The 20498-nt window shown below is 43.5% G+C and overlaps 1 protein-coding gene across 1 annotated transcript in view; it reads left to right on the top strand.

Moving 5' to 3' along the window:
* The first annotated feature begins 1698 nt into the window (after window positions 1–1698).
* The window catches only part of RAB6A (RAB6A, member RAS oncogene family), a 25605-nt gene continuing 6805 nt past the window's right edge, over window positions 1699–20498 (top strand). The window contains 5 exon segments of the mRNA XM_009997978.1: window positions 1699–1751; window positions 6760–6813; window positions 8163–8268; window positions 10295–10406; window positions 11546–11639. Coding sequence (XP_009996280.1) covers window positions 1722–1751; window positions 6760–6813; window positions 8163–8268; window positions 10295–10406; window positions 11546–11639 — 396 coding nt within the window. The 5' untranslated portion in view covers window positions 1699–1721.

The following is a 20498-nucleotide window of genomic DNA, read 5'->3' as shown; positions in this document are numbered from 1 at the left end:
AATGCTGCTGGAGCACAATACTAGAGAATTTGTTGAAAATCTTATATTAAGATTTAAAAAACAAAACCAACCAAAAAAACAAACCCACTCCCAAAATCTTGGTTTAAATTCCCCTTCTCTCTTGATCACCCTTGCAAAGGAGTAACACCTCTGGAAGCTTACTTGAAGAACACAAAACAGGCTTTGGCTTGTGCACTTCTCACTGCCTTTTATCTGTACCTGCCATGTTTGATGGGCACCATAAGCCTCCTTGATCTTCTCCCCTGCCAGGGGGAGATGACAGATTCCAGCTGCAAGAGGTTAGAAGAAAACAACTGGAGGTGTTACATTATTGAATTACTTTGGTTGTTTCCTAAATAATTTGCCTAAAATTAAAGAATATTTAAACATATTGAAATGAGGCAGGTTAAGGTGTTCCAGTCCTGGATATCTTGCTGATCCCTTCCAGGTGACGGTGGCATGGAGCAGGAAAAGGTTGTCCATTGGATTCAAGTTGGGCTTTGTCCCAGCTCATTGGTTTTCTCGGGGTAGAAAGCAACTGTTGTAGTGATGATTGTTTTAAAATGAACGTCTTATTATATGTCTTTAAAGGAAAAAGAGATTACAGGGTAGTCTGGGACTTTTGACTTGAAATACTGTGATAGGCACCGTTTATGTAGAACTTGGTACTGAAATGAGGATCTTGACAATTTGTGATTTACCCTGGCCAAGATGTGTCACATTTAGAGAGGAGCTGCAGCACCACAAATGGCTGCAGGGAAAAGGCTTTGCCTGCATTTCTGTGATAGAATCTTAGAATGGTTAAGATTGGAAGGGTCCTTAGGTTCCAACCTCCCTGTTATGAGCAGGGTCACCTCCCATCAGACCAGGCTCCCTCAGCCTGTCCCCAGAGCAGAGCTGCTCCATCCCTCAGATCATCTTCATTGCCCTTTTCGGCACCATTCCCACCATGGAATGGTTTGGGTAACAATCAGGGTGTGCCTGCACACACCACAGTGTCACCTGCTGATGGCAGCACTGGTGGGGAACAGTATTTTTAACAGCAGAGGAACCTTCTTAAATAAAAAGGTCTAGTGAACATGTTGTCAAAGGAAGGGTTAATGTTAATGGAGTGATAAGGGCTGCAGGCATCATGGGGGATGGTAAACAAGCCTCCCAACAATGCTGCTCTTCAATCTTGTCTTGCACTGCCATGAAACTACAGCAGGGACTGCCACTGGTGTGACAGATACAGAGAGTGTGACACTGGGGAGATGCACAGAGAGGTGCGTTTAAAAGTGATGTAGCTGCCTTGTTTTATCAGCAAGGAGAGCTGTCTTCTGCAGAGTGATTTGCTGTAGGGGTTGTCAGACCTCTTACATTTGTTCATTTAGTTCAACTAAAACTTTCTGGATGACTTGATAGAAACTGCAACAATCATTTCAATTTTTGACTCAAACCACTAACATTTAGGAGTAAAACTGTTGCTCAGGAGTGATACGGGAGCCAACCTTTTTCAGAAAAATGTCCCTACAAGTGACTTTGTAATTGTAAAATCACGTAACTGCTCTTTTGCTTGTAGAAAGTTAAATTGCACAGAACTGATCTGTTGAGCAGAGAGTGAAACTCCTCCTGAAGCCATTTTAGGATCACTTACTTAAAAATTGCACTGAAATTGTTCCTTGAATGTGTGTTTTTTTTCTCTTCTTCTAGTGGGGAAGACTTCCTTGATCACCAGGTTCATGTATGACAGCTTTGACAACACCTACCAGGTAAATCCATATTGCTGTCTTCTGTAAGGCCCTTCTGTTGCCATGTCTTCCATTGCAGGAAGAATCTGAGTGATTGCAGTGCATAAGGGTTGCTACACTGACCAAATTCTTAACTTTAAAATATGTAAGCTTTGTATTTTAATAATCTCTGAGAATGGCTTTTCATGGTTGGATTCTGCTTGAGTAACTTATGTGCTACTTCCAGCAGGATGAGCTGTAGTTTGAAAGGATATGCCCAAGTAGTAGCAGTTGTTATATCTGCCAGGTTGGTTTTTTTTTCACCATTTGCTACCAGACCATCCCAAATCTAATGCCTTTGTGGGGAAAATGTAACAGGTACTCAGGTCTTTCAAAAAAGAAGCAAGGTGAGCTGCAAGAGGTTCTGCAGCGGGATGAAGAAGGATTTGTGGAACAGAAAGCAGTGGTTTGTAAGGCTGGCTGCCCTTTAGGATGCTATTTTATGATGTCTGCTGGAACCAGGACCACAAAGCTGGTTGTTATGCATGTCCTCAGCCTGTGACTGCTTGTTTGTTTGTTTATTATTTAAACAAGATGGTGTGGGCAAGGTTGGGGCTGAAGCAGTGGTTGTTTTTTAATCCAGTCAGCCCAGCAGCTCCCTGACTGCTTCATGGTTGGTGACAAGTCACTTCCAGTTGACACATGCTAGAGCTTTCTAAATTCAAGGAGGCCAGTCATTGTGGCCCACTCCCAGAATTTAGCATGAGCTTGAAAAGGTGGTGAGCTATGAAAGTACTTCTGTTTCAGAAAGTGTGTCTTCTCCAAACAGAACATGCTTCATGACTTGGTTACGCTTGGTGTTGTCCTGAGGACACTAAGCTGAGAAAAATCTGTTCCCTGATGAATGTGAAAGCCTTTTTAGGGGGGTGGAAGGAGGAGGTAAGGGGGGAAAAAAAGAGAAGCAGGCTGTTACTCTTCTGTTAGTCTCTGTCCAAGTATCTTGTTTAAATCTCTTTACCCCTTATTGGTTTTCTTCCTGCCTCTCGTCACTGCTGCTGCTCAGCAAGTTGGGTGGAATGAGATGTAAGTTCTCACTGAACTATGGGAGAAGGAAAACTTCTATGGTGTAGGAGGGCTAGAGTACACATGGTTGCTCCCAAGGGAGCAAACATCCTTTCAATTTCTCCCCACTGTAATTACATGGACATGTGAATGCAGTTCTTTTATTTAATCTGTTTTTTTTTCCCACAGTCTTTTCCTTTCAGATCCGCTCCTTTTCTCCATGGAGCTGGTGTCCTAGTTCTTTCCTGAAGAGGTTTGACCCTCTGTGCTTTATGATAATATAGTTGTCTCCATGGGAAGCTGGTCCAACATAATATACTAAATGATTGCAAAGTGAACAAGTGGGATTTAAAACAGTAAGAAATCTTAAGGGCTTCCAAGATAGCTTCAATTTAGCTCTCACTGGCGCGTGCCTCGTTTGGGTGTTAATGTACTTGGTGTAGTGTCATTCATCCAAAGACCTCTATTTTACTGAAATCATGGCTGAGGTAGGGTGTTATGTCCTATTTTGAGGAAGCTGCAAGAAATAATGAAGCATAAAAGCTCCAGTAATTTGGCCAAAATCACACCACACGTGAGTGTCAAACCAGAATATAAATTTCTTGATGCTCAAGAGTCTCCAGAGACCTCTGAGAGCCACGTCCTTGAATGATAACACACATCAAACCCTGTATGTGTTAACTGCAGCTGTGGGCTAGTTGATGGATGATTTGCTTGTTCTGGACATTTCTGATAAATTTTGAATGCACATCTTCTGAAAGCTGCCACAACCTCTCATTTGGACAAGGTTTTTTTGTACTCAGCTGGTAAAAATAGAAAGCTGCCGTTTAATCAAATCTGTGCTGTGTGTTCGTTTTCTTTTGCTTGCTGCTAGATAAGAGGAGTTCAGCTGTTGCCTGTACCCTGTTAATAAGCTGTTTTCATGAAAGCAGCACTTGTGAATCAAAGAAGAACTCTCTGTACTGTGTCAAGGAAACCTCAAACACCTGAAATAAAATCATGCCACCGGTGGTGTGTATTTTACCAGGAGTGACTGCTCTCCATGGACATGCTGGGGAAGATTTTTCCTTGTTCTGTAACACCATATGTGATGGATAATGAAGACCAACATTGGCAAACATGATGGTTCTGTGTGTGTTATGCAAGAGAAGAATTACAGACCACGCTTCCCTTTAGCTAGATCCTCTTGGAGGAGGGAGAAGGAGGACAGCATTTAGTTGCAACACTGGCCTATGGCTAGAAAGACAATTCAGGTTGTTGCTTTGCCTCAGGCTTTCTAGCATAGTCTTGGGTAATTCTGTGTCACCAAGTACAGTCTATAAAATGGGATGACAACAGTTCCTTGTTAGACAGTGATATTGGTGAGGACAGGTGGATTTAAAAGTCTTCTCATAGATGACCTGATCTACAGTGTGGCCCTCTCTGAGGTTTTTTGTTCTGCTGGTCTCCTTTAAACTTGCAGTTGGGTCTTCCAGTACCTCCCACCATGTTCAGAGCATTCCTAGTTCCTGCTTGGTCTGGGTGGTACATAGCATTCCACAAGCAGGTTAAACCTGCCTCCACCTTAATTATGGTAATTAGCTTAGATTCATCTGCCTGCCTTTTTTCCCCATCAGTCAGCAGACTTTTCCTCTACACGTAGATTGCACGGCTCTTCTTTACGGCTGAACTGTAAAGATCCCCTAAGCTTTTTTGTTCCTTCTGCAAGAACTGTGACAAAATGCCTCATTGTAGGTTACCTATTTTAGTAAAGGGCTGGGATCTAAAGTGCCTGAATCTGTTCCTTGACATCTGCTGCTGTGACATGTGTCCTGTTGTGACATGGACTGAGCAATATGGGTGGGCAAATATGTTTGGTTGCAAGTTACTCCATGTAATATTTCAAGCTCTGGGGTGGCTTAGGTCAGGAGCTATTTCATAGCTTGAAAATAATAGACCTGCCATCCATTCTTTTCAAAATGATTAGCATAAATGTTTTCATTGCCCAGATCTAAAGTAAGTTTTATACTTGGCCTTTCTGTTGCCATTCCCATGCCAGGAGCAACAAAGTGCAGGAATCTCACTGACCAGATGTTTTTGCTTGGCATTTATATTTCCACCAGTCATACAGAGACTTGGTACACCAAGGAGTGAGCTCTAGAGCTCCTGTGGGCTGTGTGGGAGGGATGGCATGAAGTATGGGCTGAGGCAGGTTTCAGGCTTTGCAGCTGATGTTCCAACTCCTACTGAGAGCAGAGAAAATCTGAGTCTCCAGCAGTTTGCCAGGCAGACTTGTATATATGGTGTAAGATCTTAGGGGTTTTGTAGCTTTTCTTCTGTAAAGCAAGACTAAATACTCATGAGGAAAAATAGAAGCATCTTTGAGGCAATCTTCTGAGGAATGTGCTCTACCAGAACAACAGAAAACAAAAGCAGAAGGGAAGCATGTTGTTGCATTAGTCTTTTGAGGCTTCTCCATAACCACCTTAAGAATTTCAGTATCCTCTCTGAACGGGTGATGTCATGGTTCTTGCTATTAGATGAAAATCACTGGGATCCACCAGTATTTATATTTCCCATAGGCAACTCTGGAACTCCAAAACTGGTGTCCTGATCCAGTCAGAAAAGTTTGGGTTTTGATCTATGTTTATATTGTTGCAAATGGAAATTCAGTTTGGGTTGTTTTGTTCTGCATTTTTAAATTCATTTCATAGAACAGTTAAGGTTGGAAGGACCTTAAATATCAGATCCCAACTCCCCTGCCATGAGCAGGGACACCTCCTACCAGCCCAGGCTGCACAAGCCTCATCCAACCTGCCCTTCAACACCTCCAGGGAGGGGGCAGCCACAGCCTCCCTGGGCAACCTATTCCAGTGCTTTATTCAATTTGCAGCTGGTTTTCTTCTGTATTGCTCCTAAGCAGGCTGAGTGGCTCTGTTCTTTATTCCTATCACATAAACTGTCTGGCAGAATGCAGGGAATTAATTATGGGCCTATATAGTTGAGGCATAATAGCAGTCTAACAATATATAGCAGATATGGTAAAATAGGCTCTCCAGTAGAAATACTTCAGTGTGGGAGAGCAGGGAAGAGGTTGTGTTGAGTGTCTCTGCCCTAGCTGAGACACTTATCTCTCATCTATTGCTTTTTTTTTTCCCCCTTATTTTCTGTCTTTTAAAATCAATTTGTTTGGAACATATTGCAGGCTCTATTGATGTTGCTGAGCAGTGCAGCTGCTTTAGGTGCTCAGTGTCCTGCTGAAGCCAGGGCAGCCTTAGAGCCCCAGCAGGTCAGCTCACTCTTGTTCCTGCTGCAAATGAATTCCTAGAGCTTGGCTTCACTCTCCCTGCAGCCTTGAACAGCAGGCTGAAGATCTTGTTGTGAAGAAGCAGCTCTTGATAGTGCTTAGTAGTGCTTTGCTCTTTCTCTTGAACCCATTTAAGGATGCTCTACATGAAGCTCCCACTAGCGTTTAGAAACTTGGGTGCAGTGATGCTGCAGTGAGCATCAGTATTGTTTGAGCTTTACTGATTGTTGGGGGCTGTGTGTGTGTGCACAATCTGAGTTGCAGCACATGTAGAGATGTCCACCTTGGCCTTCATGAAAAAGGCTTGAAGTTAAGATACATTAAAATATCTGACAGTCAGGAAGAATACAGTGTACCCAGATATGCTGGTTCAGCTGATGGACACTGACTTGGGCCATATGCATAAAAATTCTTGCTAATGCCTCTGTGTTTGTATGGATTAAAGTGTCTATGTGCATAAACCAAAATTGGAGTAAACCAACTTTCTGTGCTTTGAGATATTGTTCTGGTTATGGATATTAAAGAAACTGCCTGAATCCTACAGGTAGAGTTACATCCCAGCATATTTTTCTTTCAGATTCACTGCAGGTGCAGAACTCTGTGGTAGTTATTCTTACTCCCTGGAAAATCACTGCAGTTGTTCTGACATTTCATTTAAGAGATGTTATTTTTTTCCATTTTTTTTTTCTTTTTATTTTCCAGGCAACAATTGGCATCGACTTCTTATCGAAAACCATGTATTTGGAGGATCGAACAGTGAGTAAGATTTTTGTTGCACTTCTCTATGTACAGTAGGAATGAGGATCAGCATCTGGTGTAATTGTGCAGCCCACAGTTCTGAGATCACTTGGAAGTACAGACTGAGCCTTCATCTACCAGCTGCTTCCAAGACTAATGAGTGCTGTGGAGAGAGCTCCCATCTCTGTGTGGGGAAAAGGGAGATCACCATTTGTTTCGTCTGTGGAGGGCTCCTGAGTGCCATTTTACAAGCAGCAGAAGGTGCTTTAGTGTCATCCTCTTTGAAGAAAGAGATGATACGGATAGTTTGAAGGCTGGAGAATGGTGGGAATATGTAAAAGTGAACCATGCTTGACCCCTTCTGTTTTAGATGTCACAAGACAGAGGATAAAATATTAATTGCCAAATGCTGCCTGTTAATAACTAGCTTGATAGTTCTTGATGTTACTTCTTTAAAAAGAAGGTTGCCTTCAACAATAATCCACAAACACTACTTGTTTCTTAGCTTGCTGCAGCTCTAGCTCCTGAAATGAAATCACTCCTCTGGAAGCAAGCCTGCGGTTTTAAATGAGCTCAGATTCTTAATTAAGAAATTCAGCCATTGAGCTATTTGCAGAAGCAAACTGTGCAGTGCTGCATAAGCTGATGGCATAAACCCTCAATACATGTGATTGCATTGACAGTGCTGAGCAGTGGAATGTTCTTTCCATAGCAAAACTGGCCCTGGCACCTCTTGCCATACCTGTTGCTTTTAGTGTATCTTGCCTTTTCTTTCAGAAAGAGACATTCAGCCTCATCTATGTGCAGGTTACCCTGCAGTGTGGCTGAGGCTTAAATAGAGAGTAATAACTAGTGTTTTATCCTCCTTGGAAAATCCACATTAGTAGCTTTTCCAGTTCTTTGGCAGCAGCTGGAGCCTTTTCCTTGAGAAGTCTGGTGTGAGGTCTGAATTACCTCCCACCAGCAACCGTCCTCCAGGACACTGGGGTTATGTGCTCGAGTCCTGAGGAAAGATAGCAGCAGAGCTGCAGGTGAACATTCACCTTAGTTTTCTCATTGGTCCCTCTCAGTTTGAAAGCTGAGTAATCAGTCCGATTTCTCCCCTTTTGGAAGGGAAGCATTTTTTTCAAAAAAAGCAAAAAACCAGCAGAAAACTAAGATAGATGTATAGGTACCAGCTCAGCTACTACTAGTGCTTGGGAGAGATTGCTGTAAAGAAGGAGAGAAGGGAGCTGCTGCTCCCACCCCCCAGTCATCTCCTGCATGAGTTTATAATTTTTATTTAGTTTTTTTGTTTTTTTTTTTAAGTAAATTTTATATACTCTTTTAGTGGCAGTTTGGCTTTTTTAATTTTCTCCCACCCACAGATCAGGTTGCAGCTGTGGGATACTGCGGGTCAGGAACGTTTCCGTAGCCTCATTCCCAGTTACATCCGTGACTCTGCTGCTGCTGTAGTAGTTTACGATATCACAAGTAGGTATAATGCACTGGGTTTGACCTCTTTCTTATTTTTCTTGCTTGTTTGACTGATTTTGTTAGGTACGGTTGCAATTATGGGACACAGCAGGTCAAGAACGGTTCAGGAGCTTGATTCCTAGCTACATTCGTGACTCCACTGTTGCAGTTGTTGTTTATGATATCACAAGTGAGTGGGGGGAATTCTGCATTTCTAATACTGTGCCCCTTTCATCCTTTAGCCTAGCTTTGCATGTTCTGTCACAGTCATCTGCTTGTTCTTCATTCTGGCATGGAAAAAGAAATGAGTTTCTTTCGTTGTAGTCAAGTTTTAAGCTCGTCACCCGATCGCTGCGGTTGTCATGTACAAACTGTCTTACAAACAACATCATTTTGTAACCCTTTTCCTGTTGCATTCTCCTGAAGCCTTGAGTCCTGGCTGGTCTTGTTGCACTTGATCCTCTTTCATTTGCTTTTTTGATTGTAATATCACCTACGACTTTTGGTCTCAAACACCTGAATCATGTTCATAGATATCTGAGTTCCTCAGTTACAGATTTTGCACTGATAGCTGTAGGTTGCTTCACTCCATTTGCCCTCCCCCCCCCTCAATAAATCTGGGCATGGGCTGGGGGGGGGAAATGCATTAACATCACATTTTCATTTGAATTGGTTGCTTTCACATTTTGCAATATGTAAAACTTACCACTAAGCCCTTCTCCTTTAACAATTGCTCTTTCATTTCTTACTAAGGTATGTACATTTTTGTGAACTAAAATATTAGTGCTTTTTCAACTCTTCTCCTTCTCTCCCTCCCCTCAGTCCAGAGACCCCTAACTTACAAACTTTTTGTATGTACAAAGAGCAGAAATTTTGCTTTACGAGAACTAAACCTTCAGACATTTTGCAGTTCTGAACCAGAACTGACTGAGACCAATGGCCTAATTCTCTACAAATGTAATTTGATTTATAAATACCAGAAGTTTTTTTTGCAGGAATACAGGCTTCACCTAGAAAAGCTTTAATTGTTAAAATTAGCACTTTCAGTTGAGGTAAAATTGCAGGTTAGCTGTGAACCTTTTTGCTGACCTAGCAAATTCAATATTACCCATTAGTAAAGAGAAGAATTAAGGCCCTGGCAAGTGATCAAGTCTTGACTGCCTAGCACATGAGATGCTGCTATGCAGTGGAAGACATTAAAAATAATCAATACTTGTTAAGAACTGCTGCAGAGCTCCCCCCTGTTTTTAAGGACCACAAACTACTTTGGCAACTCTTTCTGTAGCTCCCTGGCAAATGCTGAGCTCCGTGGCAGTTCCAACCTGTTTTTTTCTTATGGGATGCAACTTTTCAAACACCATAGTGGCATTAGATCAGGATGGCTTCCTACAGTTCTTAACTTGGGGCTTTTAAGGACACAGCATTAACCAGAAGTTTCTGTGGACAGGCTAAATTTGTATTTCTGGTTCTATGCAAATGATTTGGAAACTGTTTTGAAATCAGAATTATTAGTATGTTGTATAACCCAGATATTTCCTAGGGAAGATCGTAGACCTAGCAAGTAAAAAATGATTAAGCTGTACAGAATGTGGAGCTGGTATTAAGTACTTTGGAGAAGCAGTGGAGCTGTAGGGACCTCTTGCTGCAGATGCACATGTCATGAGCAGTGCAGGGTGCCTGATCACATTAATCCCCATTCTTTATATAAAATACTTTATATTGAATTAAATATAAAGGAACTCGTCTAAAACACAGTGATAAAACTTCTTATTTTAGACGTTGTCAAAATCAAATTATAGATGAACTCACTTCACTCCCTGCCTTTGAGGTCACCTCTGGTGAGGTACTGATCCATTTTAAGTGAATGCCAGAGTTTTCCTCTGTTTCAATGTGGGAGACATGGGGTTTCATTTGCTGATTCTTCATCACCCTGTTACGCCAATTCCAGAGAACCTGAAGCTTTTATTTGAGACTTACAGATGTATTTACCAGTGATCTGTGAAGAATGCCTGCAGTGATAATCCTCTCCACTGTTCTCTGCTAGATGTAAACTCGTTCCAGCAAACAACAAAATGGATTGATGATGTCAGAACGGAAAGGGGCAGTGATGTCATCATTATGCTGGTGGGAAATAAAACAGATCTAGCAGATAAGAGGTATGAAGGAATAACTCATCTTTCAAATGCCTTTCTTAAGCTGCTGCTGTTTTCTCCTAGACAACTATTTTAAAAAGAACACTTGCACTATTTTTTTTTCTTTCCCAAAACATTGGAGCTTGTTTTGACTGTGCTGGAGATGGCTGTGACTAGAGAAATCTCAAATTGAAAATGTCTTTTATTTGGTTAACCACAAATTTCCAGCACAATGCTGTGAAGGAGCTGAGAAACTGTCATCAGCTTGTTTGGATGTCAGGAGAGAGGGGAGTGTTAACTGCAGCCTGCATCAGTGAATGAACAAGCTAAACTTGTTACAAATATTCATGCTGAATAGATTTGCTCAGATATATATGCAAGTAATCTTCCCTTTTTAAACTCCTCAGTGATTTTCCTAAGTGGGCAAACTTCAATATTTGTGTTAGGAGTTGTGTATCTTTAGCTTCTACTGCGTTGCCTACTCTCTTAATTCTGGGTTTGTGGTGTCCTTAACACAAAGGAGTCAGAAGTCACAAAGGCAAAACAAAAAACATGAGGGAAATATTCTGGATTTGATTGAAATCCCTGTTCCCTCAGAATAGCTTCACTTTTGACCCTTACTTCACATTGCTAAGGTCATCTTAAGAGTTGTTTATGCACACATATGCCCCTCGGATACATGATGATTTTTGTTTGACAGCTCTTGAACCCAAGTTCCCCTCAGGTCTTGCTGTAACAGGCTGCTCAGTGAGTGGGACACCCAGGCAGGGGCAAACAGGCAAAATTCATTTGATGTAAGGTGATTGTACTTGATCCTTTGTTAAAACAGTTTAGTAGGCAGCAAGTTAATTATTTTAATTGGGTATTAAATAGATTGATTGTTAATTGTTCAGACATGAAGTGTAGCTTCTTGGACAGGGGTTTGGAGGGGGTTATTGGCACATGTTGCTGTTCCACTGGAATGCAGAGTTGTGCTTTGGATGGAGCAAGGGGTGCCTGGTAGGATGAAATGGTGATGCTTGTCTACAGCTGGTGGGGTCTGTGTGCAGGGGAAAACCAGTGTTTTCAGAACTGTAATGGCAGTCACCTCCTTGGGCTGAAGAGGAAGATCTTAATTTTCAAGGTGTTTGTTTGTTTTCCTAATTTTGTGTTATCTTCCCCAGACAAGTGTCCATTGAGGAAGGAGAAAGAAAAGCCAAAGAGCTGAATGTAATGTTCATTGAAACTAGTGCAAAAGCAGGATACAATGTAAAACAGGTGAGTAAGGGGTTGGCTGCAGCCAGCCCTGAGACTGCTTCTGTTCATGCACTGTTATGGAAACAGGACACTGGGAAGCCTTTGGAAAGGGTCAGAGGGATGTTTTTAGTCCATACATAGGGAGCAACATTTTGGAGTCATTTTGTTGGCTGAAGTTCAGAAGGATCCCTGACCTGGAACTTCTTCCCTTTATAAAAAAAGAGAATTCTTGAAGAGGCTTTGTGAGTGTGGATTCATACCTTCCTGGAGTCTCTTGATCCAGGATTTGGTGTTTAGATTGAAGGGATTAAAGCACGAGGCAAAAGGTTAGGGGAACACAGGTCTGAGGACTGTTTCTGACATGGATTCAGTGAAAGAAAACCAGTCAAGGAAGAATGTGATGCCTTAAAATGCTTCCACTGTACAGTGAGACAGTGTAAACTGGTGTTCCCACTCTGTTGGAAGGCACTGAAAGTGTGAACAATTGTTCTTGGACAGCTTGAAGCTGTTTATTTCTGGTAGTTGAGCAGCTTTTGAATCGAGGAAAGCAAGGACATGTCTTTTGAGCTGATGGAACTGCAACAAAACCAGGTTTTCTGTTGAGATGAGTTGTGGCTCTTCAAAGTCTGACCTGCTAGATGAAGTTCTAGCATTTGTGTTAACGAGGATAAACCACTTGGCAACCAGTGAACTGGTGGAAGTAGGAAACACTGCAGAACTGATCTGGTGTTTACATGGAAGAAATTGTGTTTGAGCTTATTAGTTCTGTAAGCAAATATGTTTAGTAGCAGATCCTGACTAGAGAGCCAGAGCTGTACATCTGCACTGAGTCAGTGCATAATGGGATCCTGGTTTTTCATTGATTTAGCAATTTCTCATGTAGAGTCGTGACTGCTAAAGCACTTGGCAGCTGGTCTTGTGGTAGAAGGAAATCAGGAGTGCAAGATGGAGAAGACATTAATTCCTGGGTGTCTCCACAGAGCAAATGCACACCCAGACATGTGTATGTGTTTAATCACAGGTAAAAAGCTGTGTAGATTTGGTGTTGAGGGACATGGGTCAGTGGTGGCCTTGGCAGTGCTGGGTTAATGAATGGACTGGATGATCTTAAAGGTCTTTTCCAACCAAAACAATTCTGTATTTTATGTAGAGTCATAGAATGTCTTGGGTTAGAAGGGACCTCTAAAGGTCAACTAGTCCAACCCCCCTACAATAAGCAGGGACATCTCACACTAGTTACACACAGATAGTTTGTGTGCAGAATTTTATCAGGAGTTGCTAAAGCAGGGTTATAAATGACTTTGTACATGGCAGACTAAAAGATCTGTCATTCAGGTGTCCCCTGACTTTGTATATTAGTAGCAAAATTATTCCCTATGTAGTGGAATAATGAGACATTAATTTAGCCCTGTCGTTCAGTGCATTAGCAAGCATAGAAGTGTTCATTTCCAGGGTCCACCAATTATCCTGCCCCAACACAGATTGTAATTAAGGCTTGGAATCTGGGCTGGAATCCTAACGTTTACTGCGAGTAGGAGTTGTGCACTTGGGAGCAGTTGCTTCACTGGGAAGAATGATGATGAAGCAGCTCTATATTCCCTCTTTCCTGGAGGGAGTTGCTGTGCAGCTGACATGTTTCCACATCCAAGCCTGTAAGGCAGTTTGTGGCTTTCAGGGCCAGTTGGAGCCCTGATGATTTGAGATACAAGTAGGAAAATCTTGCATGTGGTGTGCCTGCAGTCCATTTTGGCATAAGATACTGTCATTTAATAAAGAGTGTGCTTTGTAAAGCTACCACAGCCTTCATCATGAAGGGTGGTGTCTTCATGTGATGTATTATGAAGGAACAAACTGCATCTTTTTGTGCTATTTTTAATGCTGAAGCCATTCCGGGGTTGTGCTAATGAGACTGTCAGAGCATAAAGCCATTTCTGTAGCTGTAGCCTCACTTGCACACTCTCTAGAGAAAATCCTTAGTTGTATAACCAAGGTCTAGACAAATTATGCCTCTGATTTTAATTGCCAGGCTACATGCTGCAAGGCTGCTTCTGTGAGAAAACAGGTTTGGTAATAAAATGGGGTGTTGGGAACCTGGAGCCTGGTTCCCTTCGTATTAAACAGAAGATTTGGTGTTCAGAGACATTTTTGTCTTCACTAACATCAGTAAACACTGGTACCTAAAAAACTCGAGGCTGTTACATATCACTGCATCATAATCCAAGCAGGTACTTCAGGTAGTGTAAGAACTGGACAAGAGGATGGATTTGGAGGGACTCTGTGTGAAGTATCAAAACGACATGAGTGGTTATTCAAAAAGAACTAAAAGTGGATGTTTTTTTTCTTCTGAGTTTTGATCCTTGTGTTGCAGGCCCAGACTGGGATTTTCAGGAACTGCAAAGCTATTCTATGCTGCACAGTGTTTGAATCTCTCATTTCTTTAATTAGTTTAATAAGTAGCTGTTGAAACAATACTCAAAGGGTAAGACTTTTAATACCATCAGTTATCTAGTTCTCCTCACATCTTCTCTTTTGAATGTATTAATTTATTTTCCTAACTTGGCAATAAACTCTTCCCCAATGAAATGGGAAGGCATATGAGTACAGCTACAGGTACTATAACTAGTATAAAATCTTTGGTTAACCAGCTGAATGCAAATTTGACCTGCCCATGACTGGTAACTTCCATCCAGAATATATTCTGATTCTGCAGAACAATTACTGCCTGTGTTCATTTTCACCCAGGATTTTTAATTTAAGTGTCAGATTATTTTAGATGCTAAGTTTACATTTTGACTACATAAACACATTTCTGTAAAAATTAAAATCACCTGGTTCTGGGTATTAAGTATTAATGCAGAGGTGAATCTTAGACTAGTGATGTCATTGGTTTGTTCACTGGAGCATAGGTTCAGTTTAGCAATTACCATGTAGCTTTGATATTGCCTAAGAATGAAATGTGTATAGTAGGGAAATGAACTGGTTTTTTTGTTGTTTTTCTTCCATGTAAAACTCCTGCCTGACAGTATTTAAACTTCTCAGGTTGTCAGTGCTTCACTTGGCAGCCTTGAGCAGTTCCTAAAAGCTGACAAAACGCTGTTTTTTCCTCACTGCTCTTTCTTCCCAGCACAAAATCTGTCTCCTGAATGTAAATCCTGTGTCCTTGGTTAAAGGTAGGGAATGGCAGAAGATTAATGCAGAAGGAAGCCTGGGATGAGGTTGAACCCTCAGTCCTCTGTTTTTGGCTTCTTTGCCTTTCCATCCCCTTCTCATTAAGGGTTTGGTTTCTCTGTGGTGTCAAGTGTGGACATCTTGATGTTACCAGTTCCAGATAGAGCTCTGTTATTACAGATGTCTCATGCATGGCTCACCACAGCTTCCTTGTCTTCATTCCATCTTGCCTTTCAGCTCAGATGTGAATTCCAGTGTCACTTGTGTGCAGGCAAGTCCTGGAGACAAGACTTGCAGCCCCCCCCTGGCTCTGCCTGCCAGGCAGGGGCAGCAGGCACAGGGAGGTGCCAACGGGGCACCAGACAATGCTCTGACCTCATTCCAGTCTTGGTCAGATGGTGAAGAGTAATGTAATCTCACAGGTGGTGCTATTTGTGTTGGCCCAAGAACTCAGGTTCTCCAAGGGATGGTGTCCACAAGGCTTCAGAATCTGTGTTTGTGCTATTAAAGACAGGGAAGAAGCTGAACTTCTCATGCTTGGGAAGAATAATGGCAAAGATTTTTTCTATTCCTTGGCTGGGTCACTGGTTTGCTAGCCATCAGTGGGAAGCCAGAGTACTTTTGACCTTGTGTGCTACTTTTAGCTTCTAGTTCATCCTTTCCTGCTGGAAGGCAGCACTGATAAGAGGAAAGGGCACTGTCCTCACCTCTGTGCTCACTTGTAGCTGCCCTACAAATCCTGAGGGCCTGGCTTTGCAGTGTCACTCCAGAAGGTGAGTTGCACCACACTTCAAACAGCGTGTATTTCAATGCCAGTGTCTTCTACCAACAAAGAAGTAGAGGGAGACATACTTCTGACAGGCTTTTTTTGTCATTCCCCTGTGACACGAAAGGGGACAGCTCAGAGGATGGCACTTCATGTAGCACAGTAGCAGGGACTGAAGTGAGCAACCTGTGGCTTGGTTTGGTGGCTCAGAGGTGGATCTCCATGTAGCTGCTGCACAGAAGTACAGAGGATTTGCAGCCTGTGCACCTGCTGGCTGGAACCTGGACAGGGCAAGGTTTCATTTTATGACTTTCCTGCCATTTCTTTTCCCTGAAGACTGATCTGAAGAGCTGCTGGGTCAAGCCTCATCTTTTCTCATTTTCCTCTGGTAAACTAGTTTGTAACACAGAGCTGCTGTGTGCTGCTAAGGTAGAGCTGTCTCCAGTCACCAGGGTTCCAAACACTTAGTGTTCCTTCTGGCTTTTGGGGAGGAGGTGTGGAAGGAAAAATGAGTGGATGACATGGCAGAAATGGTGACAGTATTGTTCTGGGGTTAAATGGATGCAATAGAAGGGGAAAAAAATTGGCTTTTGGATCCTGCAAGTTTCAGCAAAGACTGATTGCCAGGGGAGTCTTAAGGCTGAGAAGCAGATAACTTGCTGCAGTTAATGCAGAGAATTGCAGCCTCTACCTCATTTTGTCAGCTCTGAATGAGATTTAAAAGACTAGGAGATTCACGCTCTATCTCAGCAGTCTGTATTTCAGGGAATCTCATTGTTAGTCTGTGGATTTCATGCCCAGAATGTGTCAGGGTTCATTTTCCTGTCTTGTAGACAGCGAGGGGATGGGGGAGCCCTGGAGACCTCCTTCCAGCAGCACCTGGCACACTGTACGTTTGCTCTCAGAGATCCACAGGCTGAATATGGTGTTTGGCAGCAACACTTTCTCACAGCAGCAGCTAAAGGAGCGTGGCCCCTCGAGTAACCTTGTTCTCACTGAGCTGGCTGCATCTACCAGCTTGGCTCTTTCTCCCATCTTTTGATTTTTGTCTGTCTGATAGGCAAGAATTATTCTCTGCTCTCCTCAGAGAATGAGAATTAGGGAAACATTTTTGTTTTGTTTGCACTGAGGAGCAGGTTTCTTGCCTGGCTTTTCCATCTGGACAGTGATCCCTCCTGTCCTTTCCATATTGTTGCCTGAGTGTTACAGTGAAAACTGTTTCATGCCTACGGTAATTTGTGGCACTCATCTGGTGGGCATTTATTTGCTGGAGTAGTAGGAAAGGCACAGTTTGGCAAATGAGTTGAAGCTAATGGTGAGAGATGAGGGATTGTTGTTTTTGTGGGGTTTTTGTTTGTTTGTTTGTTTTTGGCTTTTTTTTCCAGAGTTTAATCAGAATGGAGATTGCAGGGCTGAATGCTCAAAGAGACTTTGTGTGGCCTTTTAGTATGTCAGGCAGCTGCATTTATCTCCTCCCTTGGGAAAACAGGGTCCTGAATGCTCACCAATACATGAGCTTTTTTACACACACAATGCACAAATATTTAGACATACCTGTGTGTCTATATACACCATATTATTTATGCTATATATATATGTGCTGCTACATTTTCCAGTGAGACTAGACTCCTGGCTTGGGTCCTGAAGGCACTGGGAAGCAGCACAGTCCCTGCATAGAAGGCAGCTTTCTAACCATAATGAAGTTTCCCTAATTGGATTTGTTCACATATGCTGTGGCTGATAAGCAGAAGGTTAATAAGAAAGAAAGTTGATTTCCTTAGTTGCCAAATTCCTTTTTTTAGACAAATAATTCAGAGGAAAATTACTGCTAAAAGCATAATTTTATTCCTGGTCTTAATGTAAAGAAAGGATTACTGTATTTTAAACACTTAGCATTTCTGTCAGCAGCTTGGCTTAAATGCAGAAATTCCAGTTGGTTCCTGTCAGCTGAGGGTTTTTTAAGACTCCCCACTCACTCCCCACCCCCATAAACCCCATCCTTCACTTTCTATGTGTTGTACAAGGGGGAAATAAATACTAAGACCACAGTTTAAATATTCTTTCAATGCTGCTTCCACTTGGGATCTCAGAGCCTGTGACACCAACAAAGAGCTGTAGGAAATGGTGCATTTCCTTCTTTTTATCAGAGCAAAGATGGCAAATGAGCAGCACATTGTGGGTACAATCTGGCAGGATTTTGCCAGCCTTGGTTGTTTGTCTATCCTTAAAACCAATGGGAGGGATTTGTTTTTCCCCCAAACCTTCTGTGTCAGGAACTGGGTCAAAATTACTCTTGAGACTGCAATATATGAGGGGAAAAAAGCAGTGTAGTGGAAGAGTAGGTAAGCAACTCTGCTCCATTCCCTGCCTCTGATGTATCACTGGGGTATCAGTGGGAAAGTGAGTGTTGGAGACATGAGAATCACAGAATGGTCAGAGTAGGAAGGGACTTCTAGAGACCATCCAGTCCCACTCCCCTGCTAAAGCAGGATCACCCAGAGCACATCCCCCAGGGCTGCATCCAGGGGCTGGAATATCTGCAGAGAAGGGGACTCCACACCCTCCCTGGGCAGCCTGTCCCAGGGCTCTGTCACCCTCCCAGGCAAGAAGTTTTCCCTCCTCTTTCAGTGGCACTTCCCATGTTCCAGCTTGTGCCCGTTGCCCCCCGTCCTGTCCCTGGGCACTGCTGAGCAGAGTCTGGCTCCATCCTCCCTGCACCCCCCTGAGATACTGCCAGGCATTAAGAAGGTCTCCCCTCAGCCTTCTCTTCTCCAGGCTGAGCAGTCCCAACTCTCCCAGCCTTTCCTCATCAGGGAGATGCTCCAACCCCCCAGTCATCTTTGTTGCCCTCCCCTGGACTCTCTCCAGCAGTTTCCTGTCTCTCTTGAACTGGGGAGCCCAGAACTGGTCCCAGTTCTCCAGCTGTGGCCTGACCAGGGCAGAGCAGAGGGGGACAATGACCTCTCTTGACCTACTGGCCACACTCTTCCTCATGCAGCTCAGGATTCCATTTGCCCTCTTGGCCACAAGGACACATTCCTGGCTCATGGATCATTTACTATCTATCAGGACCCTCAGATCCTTCTTGGAACTACTTTCCAGCAGGTCCACCCTTAACCTGTATTGGTGCCTGGGGTTCTTCCTCCCCCAGGTGCAGGACCCTACCCTTGCCCTTGTTGAACCTCATGAGGTTCCTCTCTGCCCAGCTCTCCAGCCTGTCCAGGTCAAAGGTTTAACAGACTCCCCCTGCAGACCTAAATGGGATGGATGTAGCTGGGAAGTGATATGCCAGAAAGGAGCAGAGTTTCCGATATCATCACTTCATGTGCTGACAACACGCCAGTACACTTCTGAAAAAAACTTGTAGCTGGTGTTTGAATATTTTGCAGCACAGTCTGGTGACTCTCCAGGAAGATTTTTAAAATTATTTCCCACCCCCCCTCGAAGACACAAAACTGTTTTCCTTCATAAAATTGAAGTTGAGATCCATTAGTCAACCTGTGAAAGCTCAGTGAATATTGAATGTCTGGAGGGTAGGAGTAATTTTAGGGACAAAGATCAGTGAAGAAGGATACTCAGAACCTTCTGTACCAAAATGTGATGGAGTCAGGAAGTTTATTGAAGACCTAAAGGCAAAGAAAGTATCAGGACTGCAAAGTGCTTGTGAATTCAAATACAGTACTAACATTTCTAAGGCTTGCAGAGGAAGATGAGATTGAATCTCAGTTACTTCCTTGATATTTCTAAGACTTCTAATGAATAGTCTAGTGCAATACTGAATGAATGAAAAGCATTTTGAAAAGCAATGAAGCTAAGAAGGTTTGGCAGTGGTGGCCTCTTTATCTGATTGGAATGGCAAGGGAGAATAATGCTGAGTGTGAGGGTGTGATGGGAGAGTGCTCTGAAAAGCTGCTTTCTTCTCCCCCATTTCCTTCTGATCAGCCAAAGTGCTCATATCTGACCAGTTTTAAAATGCTTGGAGAATTATAGTCATGGTGCTTTTTCAAGCAGAATTAAAAGTGAAGAGCAGTGAGGTACAGCAAGCAGAGTAGCCAGAAGTGGTGAGCTCAGTCAATAGGACTGTTTTTGCACAGGCATTACAATCAGATCCATGTTGAGCTTTGCATCCTGGGCTGCATCAAAAGAAGTATGGCCAGCAGGTCAAGGCAGGTGATCCTGCCCCTCTATTCCACACTTGTGAGACCTCACCTGGAGAACTAACCTGTTCTGGAGCCCTCAGTGCAGGAAGGACATTGGAGCTCTGGGTGCAAGTCCTGAGGAGGCCACGGAGACAATGGGACGGCTGGAGCAGCTCTGCTCTGGAGCCAGGCTGGGAGAGTTGGGGTGTTCAGCCTGGAGAAGAGAAGGCTCCAGGGAGACCTGAGAGCAGCTTCCAGTGCCTGAAGGGGCTCCAGGAAAGCTGGGGAGGGGCTTGGGACAAGGGCAGGGAGGGATGGGAGCAGGGGGAAGGGTTTCCAGCTGGCAGAGGGAGCTGGAGCTGAGATGGGAGGGAGAAATTCTGGGCTGTGAGGGTGGGGAGAGCCTGGCCCAGGTTGCCCAGGGAAGCTGTGGCTGCCCCATCCCTGGGGGTGTTGAAGGGCAGGTTGGATGGGGCTTGGAGCAGCCTGGGCTGGTGGGAGGTGTCCCTGCCCATGGCAAGGGGTTGGAACTAGATGATCTTGAAGGTTCCTTCCAATCAAAACCATTCTGTGATTCTCCCTTTGTCAAAGTTACCTTAGTTGCCTGGCCCAGGTTGCCCAGGGAAGCTGTGGCTGCCCCATCCCTGGGGGTGTTGAAGGGCAGGTTGGATGGGGCTTGGAGCAGCCTGGGCTGGTGGGAGGTGTCCCTGCCCATGGCAAGGGGTTGGAACTAGATGATCTTGAAGGTTCCTTCCAATCAAAACCATTCTGTGATTCTCCCTTTGTCAAAGTTACCTTAGTTCTGAC

This window comes from Chaetura pelagica, unplaced genomic scaffold, assembly GCF_000747805.2.
Source record: "Chaetura pelagica isolate M959 unplaced genomic scaffold, ChaPel_1.0 scaffold555, whole genome shotgun sequence".
Lineage (NCBI taxonomy): Eukaryota > Metazoa > Chordata > Aves > Apodiformes > Apodidae > Chaetura > Chaetura pelagica.
Note: the sequence above shows the minus strand (reverse complement) of the source record. Positions and strands in the feature narration are given on the sequence as shown.